The sequence below is a fragment of the Tiliqua scincoides genome, chromosome 8 (assembly GCF_035046505.1).
Source record: "Tiliqua scincoides isolate rTilSci1 chromosome 8, rTilSci1.hap2, whole genome shotgun sequence".
NCBI classification, from domain to species: domain Eukaryota; kingdom Metazoa; phylum Chordata; class Lepidosauria; order Squamata; family Scincidae; genus Tiliqua; species Tiliqua scincoides.
In genome coordinates, this window is record NC_089828.1 from 17,559,712 (window position 1) to 17,580,316 (window position 20,605).

Sequence of the window (20,605 nt, forward strand, 5' to 3'; positions counted from 1 at the left end):
CACACTGGGCTGACTCAGCTTAGTTCAGGCTGTGCCCAGCTGCAAAAGTACACATGGAAGGCTGGGTAGCTACTGAACTCCTGCAGAGAAGCAGCAAATGGCAATGGGCCATTTCGGTCAATGGTGCAAACAGCTTGCCCAGCCTTTGCCTTGCTGTAGCCCATCACCATACACATGTGAGGCTAAGGAAGGAGTCAAACCTGGAATAATTCTTTGGGCAGCTGCTGAGTCTCCAGCATCCCAAGAGCAGGACTGGCCCAAGGCAGCAGGACAGAGGCCACCTCCTTACCTGGTGGCCGGCCAGCCTCTGCCACTGTTTCTCCTCTTAGTTCCTGAATTTAAAAAGGAAGGTGGAGAACTGTGTGGAAGGGGAAGTTTGGAGGAGAGTAGAGCGTTGAGGCTAGAGCACAGGAAGATGACCCATTCTATGGCACAATCTATCCACTCCCAATCTTGCCAGGAAAGGTGGCAGACGGATTGCACTCCGAGGAATCATCTCTCTCCCCTAAACTATCTTTAAAACACCATTTAAAATGAGGCAAGCTGTAGCCCTGCACTGAGCCCAATGGTGTCCCTTCCTCATGGCCAGCCCGCTAATCAGGCAGTGGATGAGGTCTCTAGTTATCTGGTGTGCTCCCTGGGGCATTTGGTGGGCCGCTGTGAGATACAGGAAGCTGGACTAGATGGGCCTATGGCCTGATCCAGTGGGGCTGTTCTTATATAAGGCTCCTGCAGGCATACAGCGGCTGCCACCAAGTGCCCTCCTCAGATCTGAAAAAGAGAATGGAGCAGAAGAGGAAGTGCAGAGGAGAGAAGAGGAAGTGTGGAGGAGAGGAATGGGCTAGACTATCTTCCCTCCATTCACCTCCCTTGAATCCAGGGAGAAGCTGCCACTGTGCTGCTGGGCAGTATTTGGAGTACCACCTTGAGCAACAGAAGGTCTTGGGCCTCCTCTGTCCACCCCTCTTCATAGTAGATCATAAAAAGGCTCTCAAAGAGTGCAAGTTTTGGGGAAAACACACTCTCTAAAATACCACTTTTAGCTGAAAACGGTGAGCCCAGTGACTGTTCGACTCAGCCCCTAATTCTCAACACCCTGGGCTGCCTCTGAACCCCGGAAAATGTTGCCTCTCCCAGCCACGGCTTTTTCTGCTCTCCCTACAGGACCCTCACTGCCTGCTCAGATTTCCCTGCTGGGTCCTTTTATAGGCTGTGGCCCAATTCATCCAAGATGCATCCTTGATGCAGGGAAGGAAACAACAAATTAAACAGTGAGGGAGGGAGGGGGAAATCAAAGGATTTTGCCCACTGAGGAGTTTTTGTCCCTTGCTCATCACACATCAGCACTCCCTGCCCCAGAAGCATTCAGTTAAAAGAACAAACTGATGGGTCAGCCCACTCTGTTGCTCGATGAAGCACAGCTATCTGCATACAGCACCAGCCAGTGCCTTTGTCCATCCTGCTGATGCTGCAACACATTCAAGGGCAGCCCTGCTGAGTCATCTGCTATGACTCCACAGTGTCGAGGGAGCCACACCGATCGCAAATTTCCACGTCTGTGGCCTGTGGGGGTCCTGTCGATACACAAAACAAGACAGCTCCAGCAAGACTCCGCCACTGGTCCGAGACAAACCTTGCCATTCACCCCACCTGCCTTATGCTCCTTGCGGGAGAAAAGCAGAGGAGAAGCTTGGTGGGTGGGGGGGAAAGAGATACTATTGCTTGCTTTGCTCTTGTGTCAGGTAGCAGAACATGTGCTGTCTAATGTGGGGACAGCTCGCCTTGGTGTCTACAAAAGATTGGGGGAAAAATGCATTGCTGGAAACAATTACTGTACAACAGGGCTGGTTTGTGCAGCAGAGTTGCATCGATGTGTGGTGGAGGGAATGGGTTGGGATGTGCTTCCCCCTCCCAAGTATAAAGCATTGCATCGTTTGGGCGCTCTGAAGCCTGGTTGTGGCAGCTTGTCAACACACCAAGAGCTGGTGTGGCACAGTGGTTAAGATCTTGAGCACCAAAGTGACAAGCTAAATGCCACTCCTCCACCTGCTACTCTATGGGTTCACAAAGTTATCCACGAAGCATGGAGGACGAGTGTGATGGCCTAGAGCAGGGGCGTCCAAACTTTTTGGCAGGAGGGCCACATCATCTCTCTGACACTATATCGGGGGCTGGGGGGGGAGAAAGAATTTATTTACATTTCAAATTTGAATAAATTTACATAAATGAATATATTAGAGATGGAACTTATATGAATGAAAGAAGGTCTTGCAATAGCACAAGGGCTATAAAAGGCCTTGCACAAGGCAAGACCGGCCTTTCTTTCGCTGCCACTGCTGCATCACAGATGTGAAACAGCCAGCAATGGAGGGAGCCCTCGTCCCACAGCTTACCCAAGAGGTCAAACAGTTGTCCTCAAGCTGAGAGCAGTTGCATTGGGTCAGCGTGGGCTCCAGCAAGTCTCCGGAGGGCCAGAGGCTCATTGGAGTCTCCCTGTGGGCCAGATTGGGAGTCCCTGAGGGTCGCAAGTGGACCCCAGGCCAGGGTTTGGGCACCCCTGGCCTAGAGCTTCCTCTTCTGCTCCATTCCACTCTTCCTTTCCAAATCCTGAGCAGGATCAAACCAAAGGCAAGCATATCCCATCAGTCTGCCATATGAGACGACCATCTCAAGACTGGATTGACTCTGGGAGTACGTTGCTTCTGGAATTTTAGACAATTTAGACATTCTCCTGCTTACACCGGAATTATTCAGGGCACAGCAAATGCATAAAACAATCAATGAACTATTTTTGGGGGGTGGGGGATCCATTCATCCCTAATCAATGACATCTTAGGCTTGAGCATCTAGTTGTAGAGGAGGGCAAAAGAAGATGGAGTAATTCCTAAGATTTTCCACCGTCTACTGAGAACTTTATGCTAAGGGACGGATGGATGCTCTGGGGAGCTAGACTAACTTGTTAGTCAGATCCCTGGAGAGCCTAGCTGGAATTCCGGCTGAGCCAAAAATTAACAACATTGAAAATGAACCAGAAAAACATTTCATTGACTGCAAGACAAGAACTGCACCTGATCCTCACATCCCAAGAGATACTTCCAACCCAGGCTCCCCCAAAGCTGCACATGTGGCAATCAGCTTCAGTCAACCATTTCCAGGACACTTCTGTTGTGCTAGAATTGGCACCTTGGCTCTATTTGCAGAGCTCAGGAAATGGAAATCTATCTCAGCCAGAATCAGGCAAGGGATAAATGCTTTCTTCTGACCCTGAAAAAAAAAGTTGCCACATTGATTTGTACCTCATAACAAGAATGAGGTTAACTTGAATTCATTAATCTGGCAAACTTAAATAATTACGTGTCCCAAAACTGTCTCTGAAACAGCTTTTTTCACAGTGGTGCTCTGAAAATAACTTCATCAATGTGGCTCTCACCCATTAAACCTTCACACTTCTTGGCACCCAAGTCTGGAGCAAAGCTGAGACTCCCTTGGAGAGGTTTATAACGGGGGGAGGGGGAGATTAGGGGCAGTCACATTGTCCCAGATAAGATGCACACACATCCAAACAGGCTCATGCGAGGTCGTGGGATGTTCACAACTATTCCAGCAGCTCCGGGAACAAAACTTTAGTAGTGCAATATATGCAGTCCAGCTTCCCTTAGTGAAGGGAGAGTTTGGCTAGCACTGAAGCCTCAATACAGGAACAAGAGAAGGGGTGGGGAAGGCTAGGTGGGGAAGGGAGCAGACAATTTGTGGATAAACATTCACACAAACACTCACACATTCTTCTCAGTTGGCCTGAAGGATGGGCCCAGAGGAAATTTTGGCAGGTGCAGCTCAACATGAAAGGGTTTAAAAAGCTGCGTCTGCCCAAATTCCCTCTTCTATACAGTGGCGAAAGGTACAGACTCTGTCCTCCATTGTATCTGGTCACTCTGGGCCCATCCTTCAGGCCAACTGAGAAGAATGTGTCACCTTGAGGAAGAAGGAGCTGAGCAGAGGAATGGGGCAGAAAAGCCAGGCAACCGAAGCTGGAACTGCACATTGCATGCGCAGAACAGGATCTCAGGATCTAGATCTAGAAATCTCAAGGGGCCAGAAAGCCCAAGAGACATAAGAATGGAAACTGAGATTCACAGATTAGTATGAGCTAATCAACCACTGCACAGAGTGAGAAAAGAGGCAATCACAGGGCTCACAGACATGCAGGAGAATACCCACAATGTCTACCTACCTCGCAACACATTTCACGTACCAAAACACCAGAACCAAAACCAGAACGCCAAAGCTACCAAAACACCAGAAAAGCACAGCGCCAATACAACAAAGCAGCACTTCAATTTTCATAGACAACATGCCACATAACCCCACAACAGAAAGCAGTACAATACCACACACCACCACAAGTTTGCAACTCCCCAGAACATCACATCACCATAACACCCATGGAGACTCAAAATAATAGGGTGGCAAAAGGTCCATGCAACGCAGTCCCTTAACACACAAACAGCTGGCCACACTGCAACACAACTTCAGGTGAATATAAGGCTGGATACAAAATTTCAGCTTATTAGAACTCACAAAAACAATAATAATGATTCGTTAACAAACTGCCACACCCTGATCATAGCACTGTATGCAAAGCAGTTTAAAATAGTGTCTGCCACCTAATTCTATATTTGTTCACTCTTGGGCAAGTCCCACTATGTTCAATAGGGTGACTCCTAAGAAAGCAGGCACAGGATCAGTCTAACACAAACAGATCCTCTGACATTTGAAGATCAGCAAAGGCCTGTGTGGCTCCAGTTACCAGCCACTCCTTTATCCAAGCTTCTGCAAGAGCCTGACAAGGCAACACAAAGCATTGGTGCAGCCTATCGGAAAACGCAACCCCAAAATAACCTGCTTTGCAGGAAAAAATATAACTTGTGACTGGGGAGAAATTGGGCAGCAGCTGTTGCCGGCTGGAAAACGTACAGATGTCAGCACTCCAGCCACAGAGCTGCCTTTGACTGAAATGCTAGGTGCACGCTTTGTACACAGTGCTATTGCTCACTTGGGAGTCAGAGGTGGGGCTTACCTCCCAGTAAAAGTTTGGGGTGAGCCAAAATTGCCTTCCCACCACTGGTGTACTGGGGGGTCAAGGGGGGCAAATGCCCCGGAGCACCACACCTCCTGGGATGGCGCTGCCAGCCACCTGCCGCCGCCACCCATCCACGCACCTACACACACTCCACTGCCACTGCCTGTCCTCCGGAGGCATTCTGAGGACCAGGGAAGTTGTGCACAGCCTACTTCGACCGTCCTCTGGAGGGCTTTTGATGCTTTTAAAACACACCTCTGTTTTCCAGTTCTCTTGGAAAACCAGAAGTGACATTTAGAAGGCCTCTGGAGGGCCATAAGAAACTGCGCATGGTCCCAGACACAGTGGTATGGGGGGAGGCAGTATTCTGCAGTCCTGACACCGGGCTGCACAGGGGCCAAGATTGCTAGCACTCCCAATTTGGGTCCCAATCCTATCCAACTTTCCAGTGCTGATGTGGCTGTGCCAATGGGGCGTGTGTTGCATCCTGCAGTGGGGGGCAGGGGAGTCACAGAGGCCTCCACTTCAGGACTGCACGGTGATGACATCAGTGCCGGAAAGTTGGGTAGGATTGGGCCCTTTGCCCTACAGTTCATGGGCTGTGGATTGCAAGGGGTGGATTTTGGCGCTTTGTTTCCCCCATGCCACTAATTCATTGCCAATGGCCTTCACCTTGATCAACACTTATGTTTTATGAAGCCTGGGAAGAGCCTGTACTCAGCTGGGCTTCCATGAATGCACAATTCCACAATTTCAAATTGCAGATGCTTCACTGCCAATCTTTCCCCATCTCGCTTGCTACAAAGATGAGACAGCCAGGAAAGCAATGCTTCCACCATTCTCCCTCACCAAATTTCTCTTCTGAGTGGCATTTTGAATCGTTCGACCCAACCCATGAAGCAGAAGCAGACACGGGCCATAGATCAACAACAGAATACCTGGTTTGCATGCAGAAGGTCCCAGGTTCAATCCCTGACATCTTCATCATGTAGGGCCAGGGAAAGACTCCAGTCTGAAGCCTGAGTTGCTGCTGCTGTCAGTCTGTGCCAATAATACTAACCCAGACTGATCAGAGGTCTGACTCCGTGTACAGCAGCAGTATACAGGCTCTTATGATAGCTAATACACAGCATCTGCTATGATGCTGCAACGCATGGACTTTGTAAAGACCACTGCATGTCCATCATTTAGCTAGAGTTGTCTGTTCTATTCATGCAGGTTATTTATATATATTTCCTTCTTGGTAACTGATGTTCATGAGCAAAGACCCTTGCAGGGAGGATCAGCAGCTGTGTGACCTTCCTATCATCCCTTGATTCAAAACCACAGATGTGCTTAATCAGAAAACAGGTATTTGCTTCATAAAAGGAATTCCCCGTTTTCCATCCTGTCCTCCTTCCCTACTGCAACCAAGCTAAATCTAGGTAACTGAATCAATTTCATATTCCTCCCCTGCATTCATTTCCCTACCCCAGTGTTTCTCAAACAGTGGGTCGCGAGCCAATTTCAGGTGGGTCCCCATTCATTTCAATACTTTATTTTTAATATATTAAACTTGATGCTACCATGGTATGTGACTGCACTTGTGCAAATGTTACAGACCTGTACTTTTAACAAGCTACTATGTCTATTCTTTGAACAATGACAGTCCTTGAGACTTACTCCTGGGTAAGTGTGGGTAAGATTGCAGCCCAGGATGGTTAAAAATGGTCCTGCTTGATGATGTCACTTCTGGTCATGACATCACTTCCGGTGGGTCCTGACTGATTCTCATTCTAAAAAGTGGGTCCCAGTGCTAAATATGTGAGAATCACTGCCCTACCCCATTATCTCCCTTCTGTCAATTTCTAGACCAAGGGTCTTCAAACGTTCAGCCCCTCACAAGATTGAATCCAGCCCACAGCAACTTAAAATAATTTTTCCCAACCACACAGTCGGACAGTCAACATGCGCAGTTCTCTCCGCCACACTCCTTTCCAGATGTTCACAGTGGTGTCATCCTGGGTAACCCTCATTTTCAGTCACCTGGGCCATATGCTTTAAGACCCTCAAACCATAATTATTCAATGTTAACCTCTCCCCTACCGATAAAACAAATTGGGTTTCCGCCTGTTGACTTTTCAACAAGGCCATAAAACGATCACGGTGAGGAAACAGCATCATTTTTGCACATGCATAAATAGAAAATAATGATCCAGGTTTCCCCAATGGATCAGGCAGAGACAGTGAGTTGTGCATTGCTTGCCTTCACCCTATATAAGCGGCTCATTATATATCATTTCTCAGTTTAAGCACGACACTGTTTCTTTGCGATTGTCACATTTTTCTTTTGTTCAGAATCATATCGTGCTGATTACAGACAAGATCCAAGTAAAACTTATTCATTTAAATTTCATCCGTTCCTTTATAAAACTGATTTTTTTTCATCCTGCAAAAATATGTGAGATACATGATGTGGCCCTTATACTGATAAGTTTGGAGACTTCTGTTCTAGACTGTGAACCCCACAGAACAGAGAACTGCTCTCTCACTTTGCATAAAGCACCATGTGCACTGAAGATACAAAAATAATGATTCCCATGCCAAGTTCCATCACTCACTTCCATCATATCCTCTTCCCCCATCTATCTTTCTCCTAACCTGGGCCATTTCAGCACTCCATTTCAACTGCCTTGGGGCTGTCAGCTTTCTCTTATCAACTTTCCTTATTGAGAAATACAACATTAAATTCCAATTATTGCCACAAGGTACTGTTTAAAAAAGCACTTTGCCTCTTTCCTTCATGCCAACCTCCAAGTCGTAGCTATGAAGTTATTCAGATGTTTACCATCACTTTATAGTTCATTGCATTAGCTTCCATTTCAACATTATTCTTTTAGAAATTAGGTTTTTCATTACTCAGACGGAAAGCTTGATTCCTGCCATGGTAGGGAAACTTCCTGCTATGGGAAAAAGATGGGGGTGGGAAGAAGGATTCTCTTTTCGCTTTCGGTTCATTTTTCCCTCTTGCATTGCATTTAATTGATTTAAATAAATTTAATTAAATAACCAATTTAATTGCCTAGCTTGTATGCCTTTGGGCAGAGTTTAACTATATCACACACACACACAGGCACAACTTTAAAAAAAGTGTTCGGGTTATTTTACAAAACCCTAGGCTGCCATGTGGGTTCGTTAGAAGAATCTGCTGCAGACCGGAGTAGGGGAATACTGTTGGATTGGTCGTAATGAAGGAATAAAAAGCACACCCCCCCTATTTGTTTTTCCCTGATCTTTGCCCTGAAAAGAACTTGTCAGTTTCAAGTTAGCACTGGAAATCAACCTGAGGCTATTACAGATTTTATATTTTCACAATACTGTGGGGAAGGCAAGGGCATCATCAACCATGTTTTGCTTCCTTTGCCTAAGCAGTCCTGGGTGCGTGCACTGAAATAGCCTCAAACCTGTGAGAGGTGGATTGATGTCTGCATAGCGATCTCCTAAAATCCACCTTTTGATTTTACCAGCTGCAGACTGCCGGGGAGCCTTCGACATGTTCCCACTATCCACCCCTTCATCCTCTTCCTCCTCCTGCCAACCATCTCTAGCCCAATGAAGATAAGGTTCAAAAGCAAGCTGCTTGACACCTCGTTACCTTTTGCTTGGTTCAAAGGCGCTGAGCTACTTTGGATTACGGTTTATTTGAGGTGCTGAACACCGTGCGTTAATCTTAATTAGACCTCAATAGTTGGACTTATCCAAAAAGGAGAAGAAAAAATAGAAGCCAGTTTTTACGTGCCTGCAGGCAGGCAGAAACAAACTGCTAAGCATCTGTGAAGTGGTGGGGTGCATGCACAGGACATGCACCACAAAGGCACACTCCATGTATGGCTGCTGTAATACCCACGACACCCTGAACTCACGTCCTGCCATCTGTAGCTACAACGTCTTGAAAGTCACATGGCTGGTCTTTATTATTAATTAATAATAATAAAATCCCTCTGCCTTCAATCTGGCATCTCTTTCCTGGTCTGTACTATATGTTGGGCCTTCAGTATCCATGGGGGATCCACTCTAGAACCTCCTGTGGATACTGAATTCCGTGGATGATCAAATCTGTGCAGGGCCCGCAGAAGACCTCCAACATGAACACAAGCCACTTCCGGTCACATCCTATCAGTCCTCTCAAGCCCTCTGGCCACAGGCTTGGCATCTGTGGATATTCAGATCCACAAATTTGAGCCTGCATATAAGGAGAGCCCACTATACTATACCACGTTTTCCAGACTCACAAAGAGAGTCTGGTCCAACAAGAAGCTGACAGAACATACCAAGATCCAGGTCTACAGAGCTTGCGTCCTGAGTACACTTCTGTACTGCAGCGAGTCATGGACTCTTCGCTCACAACAGGAGAGGAAACTGAACGCTTTCCACATGCGCTGCCTCCGACGCATTCTCGGCAGGACAAAGTTCCAAACAACACAGTCCTGGAACGAGCTGGAATCCCTAGCATGTATGCACTGCTGAAACAGAGACGCCTGCATTGGCTCGGTCATGTCGTGAGAATGGACGATGGCTGGATCCCAAAGGATCTCCTCTATGGAGAACTCGTGCAAGGAAAGCGCCCTACAGGTAGACCACAGCTGTGATACAAGGACATCTGCAAGAGGGATCTGAAGGCCTTAGGAGTGGACCTCAACAGGTGGGAAACCCTGGCCTCTGAGCGGCCCGCTTGGAGGCAGGCTGTGCAGCATGGCCTTTCCCAGTTTGAAGAGACACTTGGCCAACAGTCTGAGGCTAAGAGGCAAAGAAGGAAGGCCCATAGCTAGGGAGACAGACCAGGGACAGACTGCACTTGCTCCCGGTGTGGAAGGGATTGCCACTCCCGAATTGGCCGTTTCAGCCACACTAGACGCTGTTCCAGAACCACCATTCAGAGCGCGATACCATAGTCTTTCGAGACTGAAGGTTGCCAACACACACTATACTATGGGTTAAAAAAGCACAGGAAACTGCTTTCCACCGAGCCCAACCATGAGTCTTGCTGCTTCAGGATTGCTTACACGGACCAACAGCAGCATTTTGGGGATTCAGATGGGGGGGGGTCTTTCCAAGCCCTAGCTGGAGATTGAACCTGGGGACACCTGCACACCAACTAGGTCCTCTGAGCTATGGCCCTTTCCTGTTAGCCACAGTCCTTCCCTGATAAACAATGACAGGACTTGGCTCTGTAAAATATTAGTGTGAATCTATTTTAGGTGTTTCTTCTGCTGCTTCATTTGTGATTAGGGTAGGGAGCATAATTCCCACAGAGCTGTGGTCAGCCACAGCCCCGTGTGAGTGAGCGCAACTGCTGTTGCTAGCCCTCCATTCGCAACGAGTCCTCGTTTTTCTGCACGCCCCCTCAATGACTCAAGCGTAACTCTTCATCTCTCCCCAACACAAACAGGCTCAAAAAAAGAATGAAGTAGAACCACCAGAGCATCGCCGGGACTGCGAGTAAAAGGCTCTTTGTCGGTGGGAAGGAAACATGACATGCACTGGACAATGCTCCTTTAACACTTCATAGAGTCTGCATTGCATCTCCTGTGTAGCAGTACACCGTGCGTTGGAATGGCACTGGGACTGTTCCATCTCATGCAGCAGGAGCTGATGCTTCCCCTAGAGTAGCCACACTCAGGGTGAGAAGATGCAACAAGCCAAAAATATGCGCATTGACGCTGAAATGAGGAGTACAGAGGAGGCCGGATGGGATGCCGGAGCCAAAGTGTGCAATTTGATCATAAAATGGAGGATTCTTCTAAAAGCAGAGAAGTGCTTATCAGCTTGGGCCATTCTGGGGTGGGGTAGAGAATCCATTCATCTTTACCAAGAGCTCCAGAAACACAATCTAACATATGTACCTCCCTTTAACAATGGGGTCATCCCCCTGTTGCAATGTTTGGAGCCTTAGTGCCAACCTAGATGACATGTCACAATGTGGAATTGTCTGGTTTGGGGCATCTTTTTACTTTAAATTAGCAGGGGTTTTTTTGGAGGGGGGGGGAGAATTACTGAGTTAGGGTTAGAGTTTAATCCTGTGTTGCTCTTAGGCTGAACAAGCCCCTTAAAGCTACTGCCCTTATGACAAACGGCAGCTTTGGGGGCCTGCAATAGCAGTTGTGGGGGCCGGGGGTAGGGTATGGGAGATTCTGGCAAATAACTTCAGAATGGTTAAATATCCACTAACTCCATGGCTTGGTCCCAGTCCGGATGGGGTCTCCATGTGGCTGCTTTGTTAAAATTTCAATTAAGTCCTGGATGGGTCAATGATGCATTTAATGCCACAATTTAGGTCTTTTTGTTGTTCTACATGCTAAGTAAAGAATACTCAAATATCTTAAAATTTTTTTAGCTTTAACTTTGAAATATGAATCTAAGTTTTTGACTGTACTAGACTGAATTAGGGCCCAACCCTATTCAACTTTTCAGCACCAGTGCAGCCCTGAGATAAGGGAACAAGTATTCCTTTACATGGAGAAGACCCCTGTGACTGCCTTCCCACCACAGGCTGCAGTGCATGCCCTATTGGCATGGCTGCACCGGCACTAGAAAATTTGATAGGATCGGGCCCCCAATCTTTAATTAATCTTATAGAGAGGGGAAAAAACCCATAAATTAGCATCTTTATTTGGGAATCACAAGCTAGAGTAGGGGTGGATAATTTCAGATTTTCAGAAGTTTGTTTGTTTGTTCAGGGTCTTGTTTGTTACCAGCACTAAATAGCAGCTTAGGTAGGCAAGCTGCTATGCAATCCTATGCATATGCTATGCAACCCTATGCAAACTTGGGAGTAAACCCCATTGAACACAATAGGATTTACTTCTGAGTAGATATGCATAGGATTGTGCTGGCAGAGTGTATCTCAAACTGGTGGTTTATACACTAGTTAACATTTTTACATATGCACACATTCACAGACACAGACACACAGTGCACGCTGTTCAACAATCTGATCATGCTTTGAATAAGGCTAGAGTAGAATTTGAACCTGGGTTTCTGGGAGCAAGGGAGGACACATTCAAAACATATGAATCAAAATGGAGGGACAGCAAAAGGTTCAGAAGAACCTTTTCTTTTAAATCACTGTTGAAGGCAGCAATAACTCTGAGCCGGAGACTGAAGGCGGAAACTGGAACATGCACTAGACTAGCAGTTCCCAAACTGGTGGGTTGCATCCCACTAGCCTGGGAAGCACTGGTCTATGCCCCTTTAAGGGGCAGGAAGGGGGGAGGCAGCGACGCAATCTCCAGTGCTGCCTCCGGTGTTCAGCGAGCCCCACGGAGCCTAAAACTCACAATCGTGAGTTTCGTGATTGAAAACTGGAAGTGGTTTCCAATCATGATTTTCAGTGAATTGGAGGCTTGGGAGCCCTGTGGAGGACTCTGTGGGGTTCCCGGAGGCCCGTCACTACCTAAGAAAACCTCCCCTTCTGTCCAGGAAGTGGTGTGATCCTGGGGATTGTGTCGCTGCTACAGTCCAACCCCTGCAAAGACTCAAGTGGTTCCCTCCTCCCACGGAGGACTTCAGGAACCACTGCACACTGGACAACACAGCCAACAATTCTGTAGCTGACAACAAAATCCAGTTTTTATTTTCTGAGAGAAGACAAGACTATTCTCAGGCTGGCTAGCCCAGCTTTGCTCACCTCCTCCCACTGATGGATGTAGCGTATCAGTCTGGAAAGTCTCAGAAGCCGCAAAAGACTGAGAATTTTGGTGAAACGCACAATCCGCAGGGCTCGGGCCGTCTTGTACACCTCCGAATCAATGCGGGTTTCCACAATGAGGAAAATGTAGTCTACCGGAATGGAGGAGATAAAATCCACCACGAACCAGCTCTTGAGGTACTTCATCTTAATCCGTTGTGGGTCTAGGATGATCTCAGTGTTGTCCTCCACTACAATCCCAGTGCGAAAGTTGAGCACCAGATCAATGAGGAAGAAAGTGTCTGAGACCACGTTGAAAACTATCCACGGCGTGGTGTTCTCGTCCTTGAAGAAGGTGATGCCCACTGGGATGATGATCAAGTTCCCAACCATCAAAAGCAGCATAGTCAAGTCCCAGTAAAACCTAGTTAGCAAGACAGAGAAACAGGAAGTGAGCCAAGGAAATGCCAGTGTGGTCTAGCACACTGCTTTTAAACCAGTGATACCAGTACCACTTCAGGCACCATCACAGAATGGCTAGTGGAACTTGACCCCCCACTCCCACGGTAACCAGTGACATTTTCCATGCCTTTCTCAACCTGGCAAGAAATAGAGATGGCTGGGACAGTGATGCATCAATGTGGCTGTCGTGGTCTAACCCATCAAAAATATGAAAAAGAGGAATACAGATTAAAATCACAATGTGGGGGGTAAGCTGCCCACTCCTCTGAATAGCCACTGTCTCTTGTGGCACCATAAAAGGTGGTACTTGGAAGAGGAATACTTATAAAAAAGAGGGTGGAAAAGCCTAGACTATATCATTAGCCCCCATTTACTGGTACCCATTCCAGGAAAAGAATATTCTCATTTTACACACTCATAGGTACTTACCTTTCAGGTAAGACACAACCTTTCAGGGTTGTTGTAAAATCAAGATAATACACATTAAACACTATATAAATGTTAAGTACTATTATTATTACCACTGTGGTTTTTGGGTGTTTAACATTTGATCTTAACAGCAATGCCAAATCTATCCTCTGGATTAAGTAACTATACGGTACACATTTATCCTCTTGTTTTCTCATTAATCGTTGACATTTCAGTGCATTTTGAGAATCACTTTATCTTCTGCTTCTTAAATTAGAGGCTATTAAATTTCTTATTGAGAAATATTGGAGGCACTAAATAGGATTAAATTAGTCTTTAATTTCCACTTGGTTCATATAACTTTCCTCCTTATGTAATCCAGTATTACCACTTAAGGAATAGATATGATTAAATAACAACAGAATCAGCAGGGATCTACAGAGGCGTAACGCACTGCCCAGGGCAGAGACATCACGTGACAACATGACATCACTTCTGGGTTCTCTCCAGAGGAAGGGGTGCTGGTGGCTTTGCACTTCCCTGTTCATTCTCCTGTGGAGGTTCCACTTTGAAGGGGTGTCCCCTCCAAGAGGGAGTCTCCACATGAGAAGGAACAGGGGGAAGGAAGCAGTAACACCTCCTCTGGGGAGTACCCAGAAGTGCCTGCCTTGCGCTGCTTGGGGCTTCACACTCCCTATTCCTTCTCCTGTGAAAGCTCCCTTTAGAAGTGTGTGTGAAGCCACCAGTGCCTCTTCTGTAACTAGGGCAGAGCCTGATGGGTAGTCACGTGCCCCCCCAAGCATTGCACCTGGGGCAGGTGCCCCTCAGGCTCCACCCTAGTTACACCTACACCTGGATGTAGAAGGACTCGAGATTATTACTTTTTTAATGTCTCCCAAACACCTCATGTCGATATGATACTAAGAGTTAAAACTGATCCAAAACAACCCGACGCAATGGATTATCTTGAAACTACTGCGGTAGGAACCTCACCAAGTGCCAAGTTCTGAATCCTGTTCAAGAACAAGCCATCGTTTAATATTATTAGTATTTAACCACCAATTGATCAAATGTTCTGAATGTTGCCATGTGTCCTGCAATGCACTTAAAAGAAATCAATCTTTTTGATGGTTCTCTGTGTGATCTTAATGGATAACCTGACTTTGCCTCTCCAAAAGAATTAGCCAACCATTTTCTGTCAACTCTTTAACACTGAGAAAGATATAACACTGGAACATTTTCAAAGATATACTGTATGTGTACTGAAAAGATATCTTTCATTTTTAATGCAGCTTGTATTGGATAGTAATCCAGTTTAGCATCTCCAAATAGGGTTGAGAAAGCGCCCCCCCCAGCTGAAGTCTTGGAGAGCTGTTGTCACTCAGTGTGTGTAGACAATATTGAGCTAGATCAGGGGTGTCCAAACATTTGGGCAGGAGGGCCACATCATCTCTCTGACTCTGTGTCAGGGCCAGGGGAAAAAAGAATTAATTCACATTTAAAATTTGAATAAATTTACATAAATGAATATATTGGAGATGGAACTTATGTGAATGAATGAAGGTTTTGCAGTAGCTCAAGGCCTATAAAAGGCCTTGCACCAATCAAAGCCAGCCTTTCCTTCACTGACACTGCTGCATCACAGATGTGAAACATCAAGTAGTGGAAGGAGCCCTCATCCCACAGCTCAGGTGAGAGGTCGAACAGTCGTCCTCACATTGAGAGCAGTTGCTTCAGGCTAGCATGGGCTCCAGCAAGTCTCTGGCGGGCCAGAGGCTCATTGGAGACTGGGGGCTCCCCGTAGGCCAGGTTGGGAGCCCTTGAGGGCCACAAGTGGCCCCCGGGCCGGGGTTTGGGCACCCCTGAGCTAGATGAACTATTGGTCTGACTCAGAAGAAGGCAGCTATGTACATGTTTAAATATTAATTGCTGGTCTCTAAAAGTCACATTAATGTGCCCTAATTTAGGACTGATTTGGGAATTCTCAGATAAACAGTTTTGCCCTGAAATAGGGACTTTGGGGAGGGTAGAAAGTTTTGCAAAAGCCCCCTCTCAACTCACCCTTTTGGGGCCTTTCACAGCCATGCTTCCTGCTCTCACTCTGACGGTTTCATAACAATGCCACATAGCCAATAAGGTCTTTGCTACACGACAAGGTCTGAAGTCAAATCAGAATGAGGGCACTGCTTCCAGCATTCTGGCATCTTGAGGGTAAAATAAAAGCAACCACTGGAGTCCCATTCACCCCATTAGCAGGGCCTCTCAAAAAGTAGCCCACTTTACAACCCACCAACAGGATGGCACTGACGAGGGTGACAGGTTTATGTGTCACTTTATTTAATCTTTATTTTATTTACTAAATGTACATCCCGTTTTTCATGCAGATCAACCAAAGGGCTTTTCAAAATAAGATTATATTATAATAAAAATATGTCTTATATATTAAGACACAACAGAAAAAAGATAGGCATAACCCTTTTTTTTTTTTTTTTCTTCTTATTAAGCCATTTCTACCCAATAGGAAACAGGGATCAAATGTGCACAACTGTGGGCTGGGCAGAAATGAGTTAAAGACTATTCTGTAAGGGTTACAGCCAAAGAAACTAACAGCACAACCCTATACATGTTTATTCAGCAGTAAGTCCCACTGTATTCTGTGGGATTTACTCTCAGGTAAGCACGTACAGTAAAGGTTTGCAGTGTAACTTATTTCTTCTGGTCTCAATGGGGCTTAATGAGAATTCACTCTCTTTGGATACAATTCTATAAAGATTTGCCTTTTCTAAGTTTATATCTAGAGACTTTATGATGTAAGACCTACAACAGCAGAACAACTGAAAATTACACTTCTGAACACATGGAAGTTTAACACAGGATCAAATGGATAGTGAATTGCTATTTGTTTCCCTTGCTTAAATTTTCCAAAGGAGAACATTAGATCGATGGAAATTCATTCAAATTATTAGTTATTTGGGAAGTCGATGATATATCTACATTATTATTAGTTAATGCCTGACAGTCACTCAATGATCCACCTCAATTAAAGGGAGATGATTAAATTTGTACAGTTGAGTTTTCAAGAGACTGAACATCAATGCACGAGAATCAGCAGACCCTCCAGATCGGGAAAGACATGACTCCAAAGGCAATGTGCCAATGCAACCTAAGAATGTAAGATGAACCCTGCCAGATCAGGCCAGAGGCTCATCTAGTCTAGCATCCTGTTTCCAACAGGGGCCAGTGAAATAAAAAAATACACCTGAGTAGCCTCAAGCTGGAGGTGAAGGCAGTGGAGGTGAAGGCAGACTGCATCACAGAGCAATCACAGAGCAATGCTTACATGGAATTCAGTCCCATTACGTTCAGTGGGGCTTACACCCAGGAAAGTGTACACAGCACAGGATTGCAGCTTGTGAGCCCAATCCTAGCCAACTTTCCAACCCCGGTGCAATCACAATGCAGCCCCAAGGTAAAGGAACAAATGTTCCCACACATTGAGGAGGGCTCTGTGACTGCTTCCATAATACAGGATGTAGCGCATGCTTCACTGGCATACTGTACCGGCACTGGAAAATTGGACAGGATTGGATCCTCAGTCAGCTGCACGAATTGGCCAGATCTACTGTTCTTTAAAGAAGAGTGCCATTTTTCGAAGCCTTGGCTCTGAAAAATTAAAGCAGGCATGCAATTCTCCTCACCCACCCCCGCTTCTCTCCTCCTCTCACATTCACCTCTATCTGATAAGGCTCCAACCCAACAATAAATGGGACAGTGTGACTCCATTTTGGTGCCTTATCCCATCTGATTCTGTCCTAAATCTGCCTACTTTGGAGGAAAATATGCAGGGACGCCTTGTAAACAAACACAATTGTACTCTCTGAAATGCAATGAGAAACAAAATTTTTGCCAGGACAAGTCAAAGGGCAAAACTGTAACTCTAAGCCACTGCCCACATTGAGACGCACGTAGGTGGTACCAAATACAAGCGATTGCTCCCACAGCATTCTACATGGGAACATGACCAGGATTTTCCAGCCAAAGCTCTCATGATTAAATCTGCAAAGGCCACCAAGTCAGAGCCTGAAGTACATGGGCAGAATCTGCCCAAACCTTATGAATCAGGAAGATCTCAGTGCAGAAGAGACTTTCTGCAGATAGAGGGACAAACGTCTCCAAATGTCTTCCCTGTTCTTTTATGCCAACACAGATTTAGAAGGTCTGCATAACAGTAGCTATAATGCTATTCACCCCCTTCCCCCAAAAAACTTAGATCATGGAAGCCGCATTGGAAGATGGGGCTTAACCTAAATAAACTTGTTATTACCTAAATAGAATCTCCATGGTAAGAAAATGAAGGCCAGTCTTGGCAGTGCTGTCACTAGGGTTAAGAACATAAGAACATACGATTTCTAGGGTTTGCATCACCTGGTACAGGAGGCCTGAGCATCACCACCATGATGGACCTCCTCCCATGCAGTGGGCGGGGCAACGCCCCAGGCAGTGGGTGTGGTGATCCACTATTGCCCCATCCCCACTGGTTTTTTTGGTTATAAGTCTTGATAGCATAGAAATATTTCAACATGGTTTGTTTCATTGAATTCTGCTTGAAATTACGCATTGAATGATATATAACATGATGGTATTATTCAAAAGTACCAAGATTTAAAATTTTTTGACCAGTAGCGGTATCACATACCCCTGTGTGCATCACCTGGTGAGGCCCACACCCCCCTAGTGACGCCACTGAATCTGGGGGATGGCAGGGGAACTTCTTAGGAGATGTCCATCAATGGAGGACAAGCCTATCAAGAGCTATTAGTCCTGATGGTGATATGCAACCCCCAAGTTCAAAGACAGTATGCAACTGAATACCAGTTGCAGGGAAGCTATGATAAGAGTGGGCTGTTTGCCTGGCTTTTGGGTTTCCCAGAGGTATCTGTTTGGCCACAGTAAGTAGCAGATGGGTCTCTGGAATGATCCAACATGGCTGTTCTTATGTTCTAACTATGCAACTGAAACAAGCTGTGTGTACTTGCTTCTCTTGGGCAATTTATTCCAACAACAGAATCTGGGATTCCTGTTCATTTTAAAAGTCCGTTCCAATCCTTGGCCTCAACTTTGCATGGAACTTAAAAGAAAAGAAAAATCAAATTCACAGGTATCTTAGATTTCTTTTCCAGTTCCTCCTGTGTTGGCTAATGCTAGGGAAGAGGATCAACCTTCCTTTCAGTATACTTATGTAAGAAGCATTTGCAGACAAGGCAGAGAGCAAAAGTGCTTTTACATCACAAGAAGGTATGGTATTGAGCAATCCAACTGCAGGAATTAGTGGGAAGGAGGAAAAATACATTTACAGACTTTTCAAGCTGCCATCACAAGTCGATTCAGCTTTAAAAAGACAATTATGCCAACACCAGGGGATGGGGTGAAGGACACAACAGGAAGTTGTTGCCGGCCTGTTCATGAGGCTGACCAGTGGTGTCGCTAGGAGGTGCGGGGTGCAGATCACAATGGATGACACACTTGGGGAAGGGTGGGTGCATGACACCACTACTGGCCCAAACTGCGATCATCTTGGTAGTTTTGAATAACACCATCATGTTATATATCATTTGATGTGCAATTTAATGCAGAATGCAGTGAAACAGAGTTTAAATACCTGTATGCTATCAAATGTTATAACCCAGGGCTTTTCAAACTGGGGCATCAAGATGCCCCAGCCTGTGGGCCCTGGCTTCTGCCCCCTTAAGGGGAGGGGGCAGCCAGGAGGCAGAGAGGAAGCAGCAGCGAGATCCCTAGGATCGCGCTGCTCAGGGGGCTGCAGGGGCTTGGGTGCACTTACCAGAACCTCCTGGAGCCTCCCGAGGGTGCAGGGAGCCTTGCGCAACCTTCTGCAGGGCTCCCCAAAGCTTAAGAAGTGAAAGTGGAGCAATCATGCTCCACTTCTGGTTTAGCGGAGGTGGGGCGCAATCTCTCCACTTTTGCTTTTTAAGCTTTGGGGAGGCCTGCAGAAGGTTACACAGGGCTCCCCACACCCCCAGGAGGCTGCAGGAGGCTCTGGTAAGTGCACCTAAGCCCCTGCAGTTCCCTGACAATCCTGGGGATTGCAATGCTGCCTTCTCCCTGCCCCTGCTGCCTCCCCCCCACCAGAACGTACAGCAGTTTTCAAACTCCCGGAGAGTTTGAAAACTGCTGTTATAACCAAATAACCAGAAAAGGAAAACACAAGTGCCTTATGTAACAAAAAAGTGAATTTTTTTCCACTCCAAATTTACCAGTGAGACTGATTGTTTTGAGAACCAATGAGATATTATTATGACACTGCAGGGAGACAATAAGGTATTAGTATGAGACAACCTTCATTTCCATGTATCAGAGCTAATACTAGAACTCTTATTCAGTTGTGTGAGTGCCATTAAGTTGGCCACTGGTTTTTTGTTGGTTAGTTGTTGCTGGGTGACCTGTATTGATATGTATAACGCTAAGAAGCAGCAAAATCAATCATAAGTCAAATGTAAGTTTAGTTATTAGGTTATAACAGAACAGAATAAGTATGTGTTATGCCCATTAGGATAACAAATTCTGATTAAATTAATTTAATTTGTTGCGTTTGTGTTTTTAATTTGTATGTTTATAGATTGCACATGGTATGATTGCACAATGACTGCACATTGTAACATTAAAATATACTGCAACACACACAAACCTGTGGTATTATCCATTAAAACAGGGGTGTCCAACTCATGTCATACAGTGGGCCAAATAGCACTCATGAGGTCTGCTGAGGGTTGGAAATGATGATGTCATTTGGCAGGAAGTGATGTCATTAAACAGGTCAAAACCAGAAATAAGCACTCTGGAGGAACTCATTAGCTACAAATGACAGAAGAGAAAATACACAAATCTTGATCATGTGTCAAGATATGGGGGAGACCAATTATCATGTAGGCCACCCTTTCAGCAGTGAGACCTCAGCATTGCTCAGCGAA

At 46.0% G+C, this 20,605-nt stretch overlaps 1 protein-coding gene across 1 annotated transcript in view; it reads right to left on the minus strand.

The window, feature by feature from the left end:
- Nucleotides 1-20,605, minus strand: part of HCN4 (hyperpolarization activated cyclic nucleotide gated potassium channel 4) — a 108,018-nt gene that overhangs the window by 57,433 nt on the left and 29,980 nt on the right. Inside the window, exon 2 of the mRNA XM_066635314.1 lies at nt 12,747-13,170. Within this exon, the coding sequence (XP_066491411.1) occupies nt 12,747-13,170 (424 nt within the window). The remainder of the gene's footprint in view (nt 1-12,746; nt 13,171-20,605) is intronic.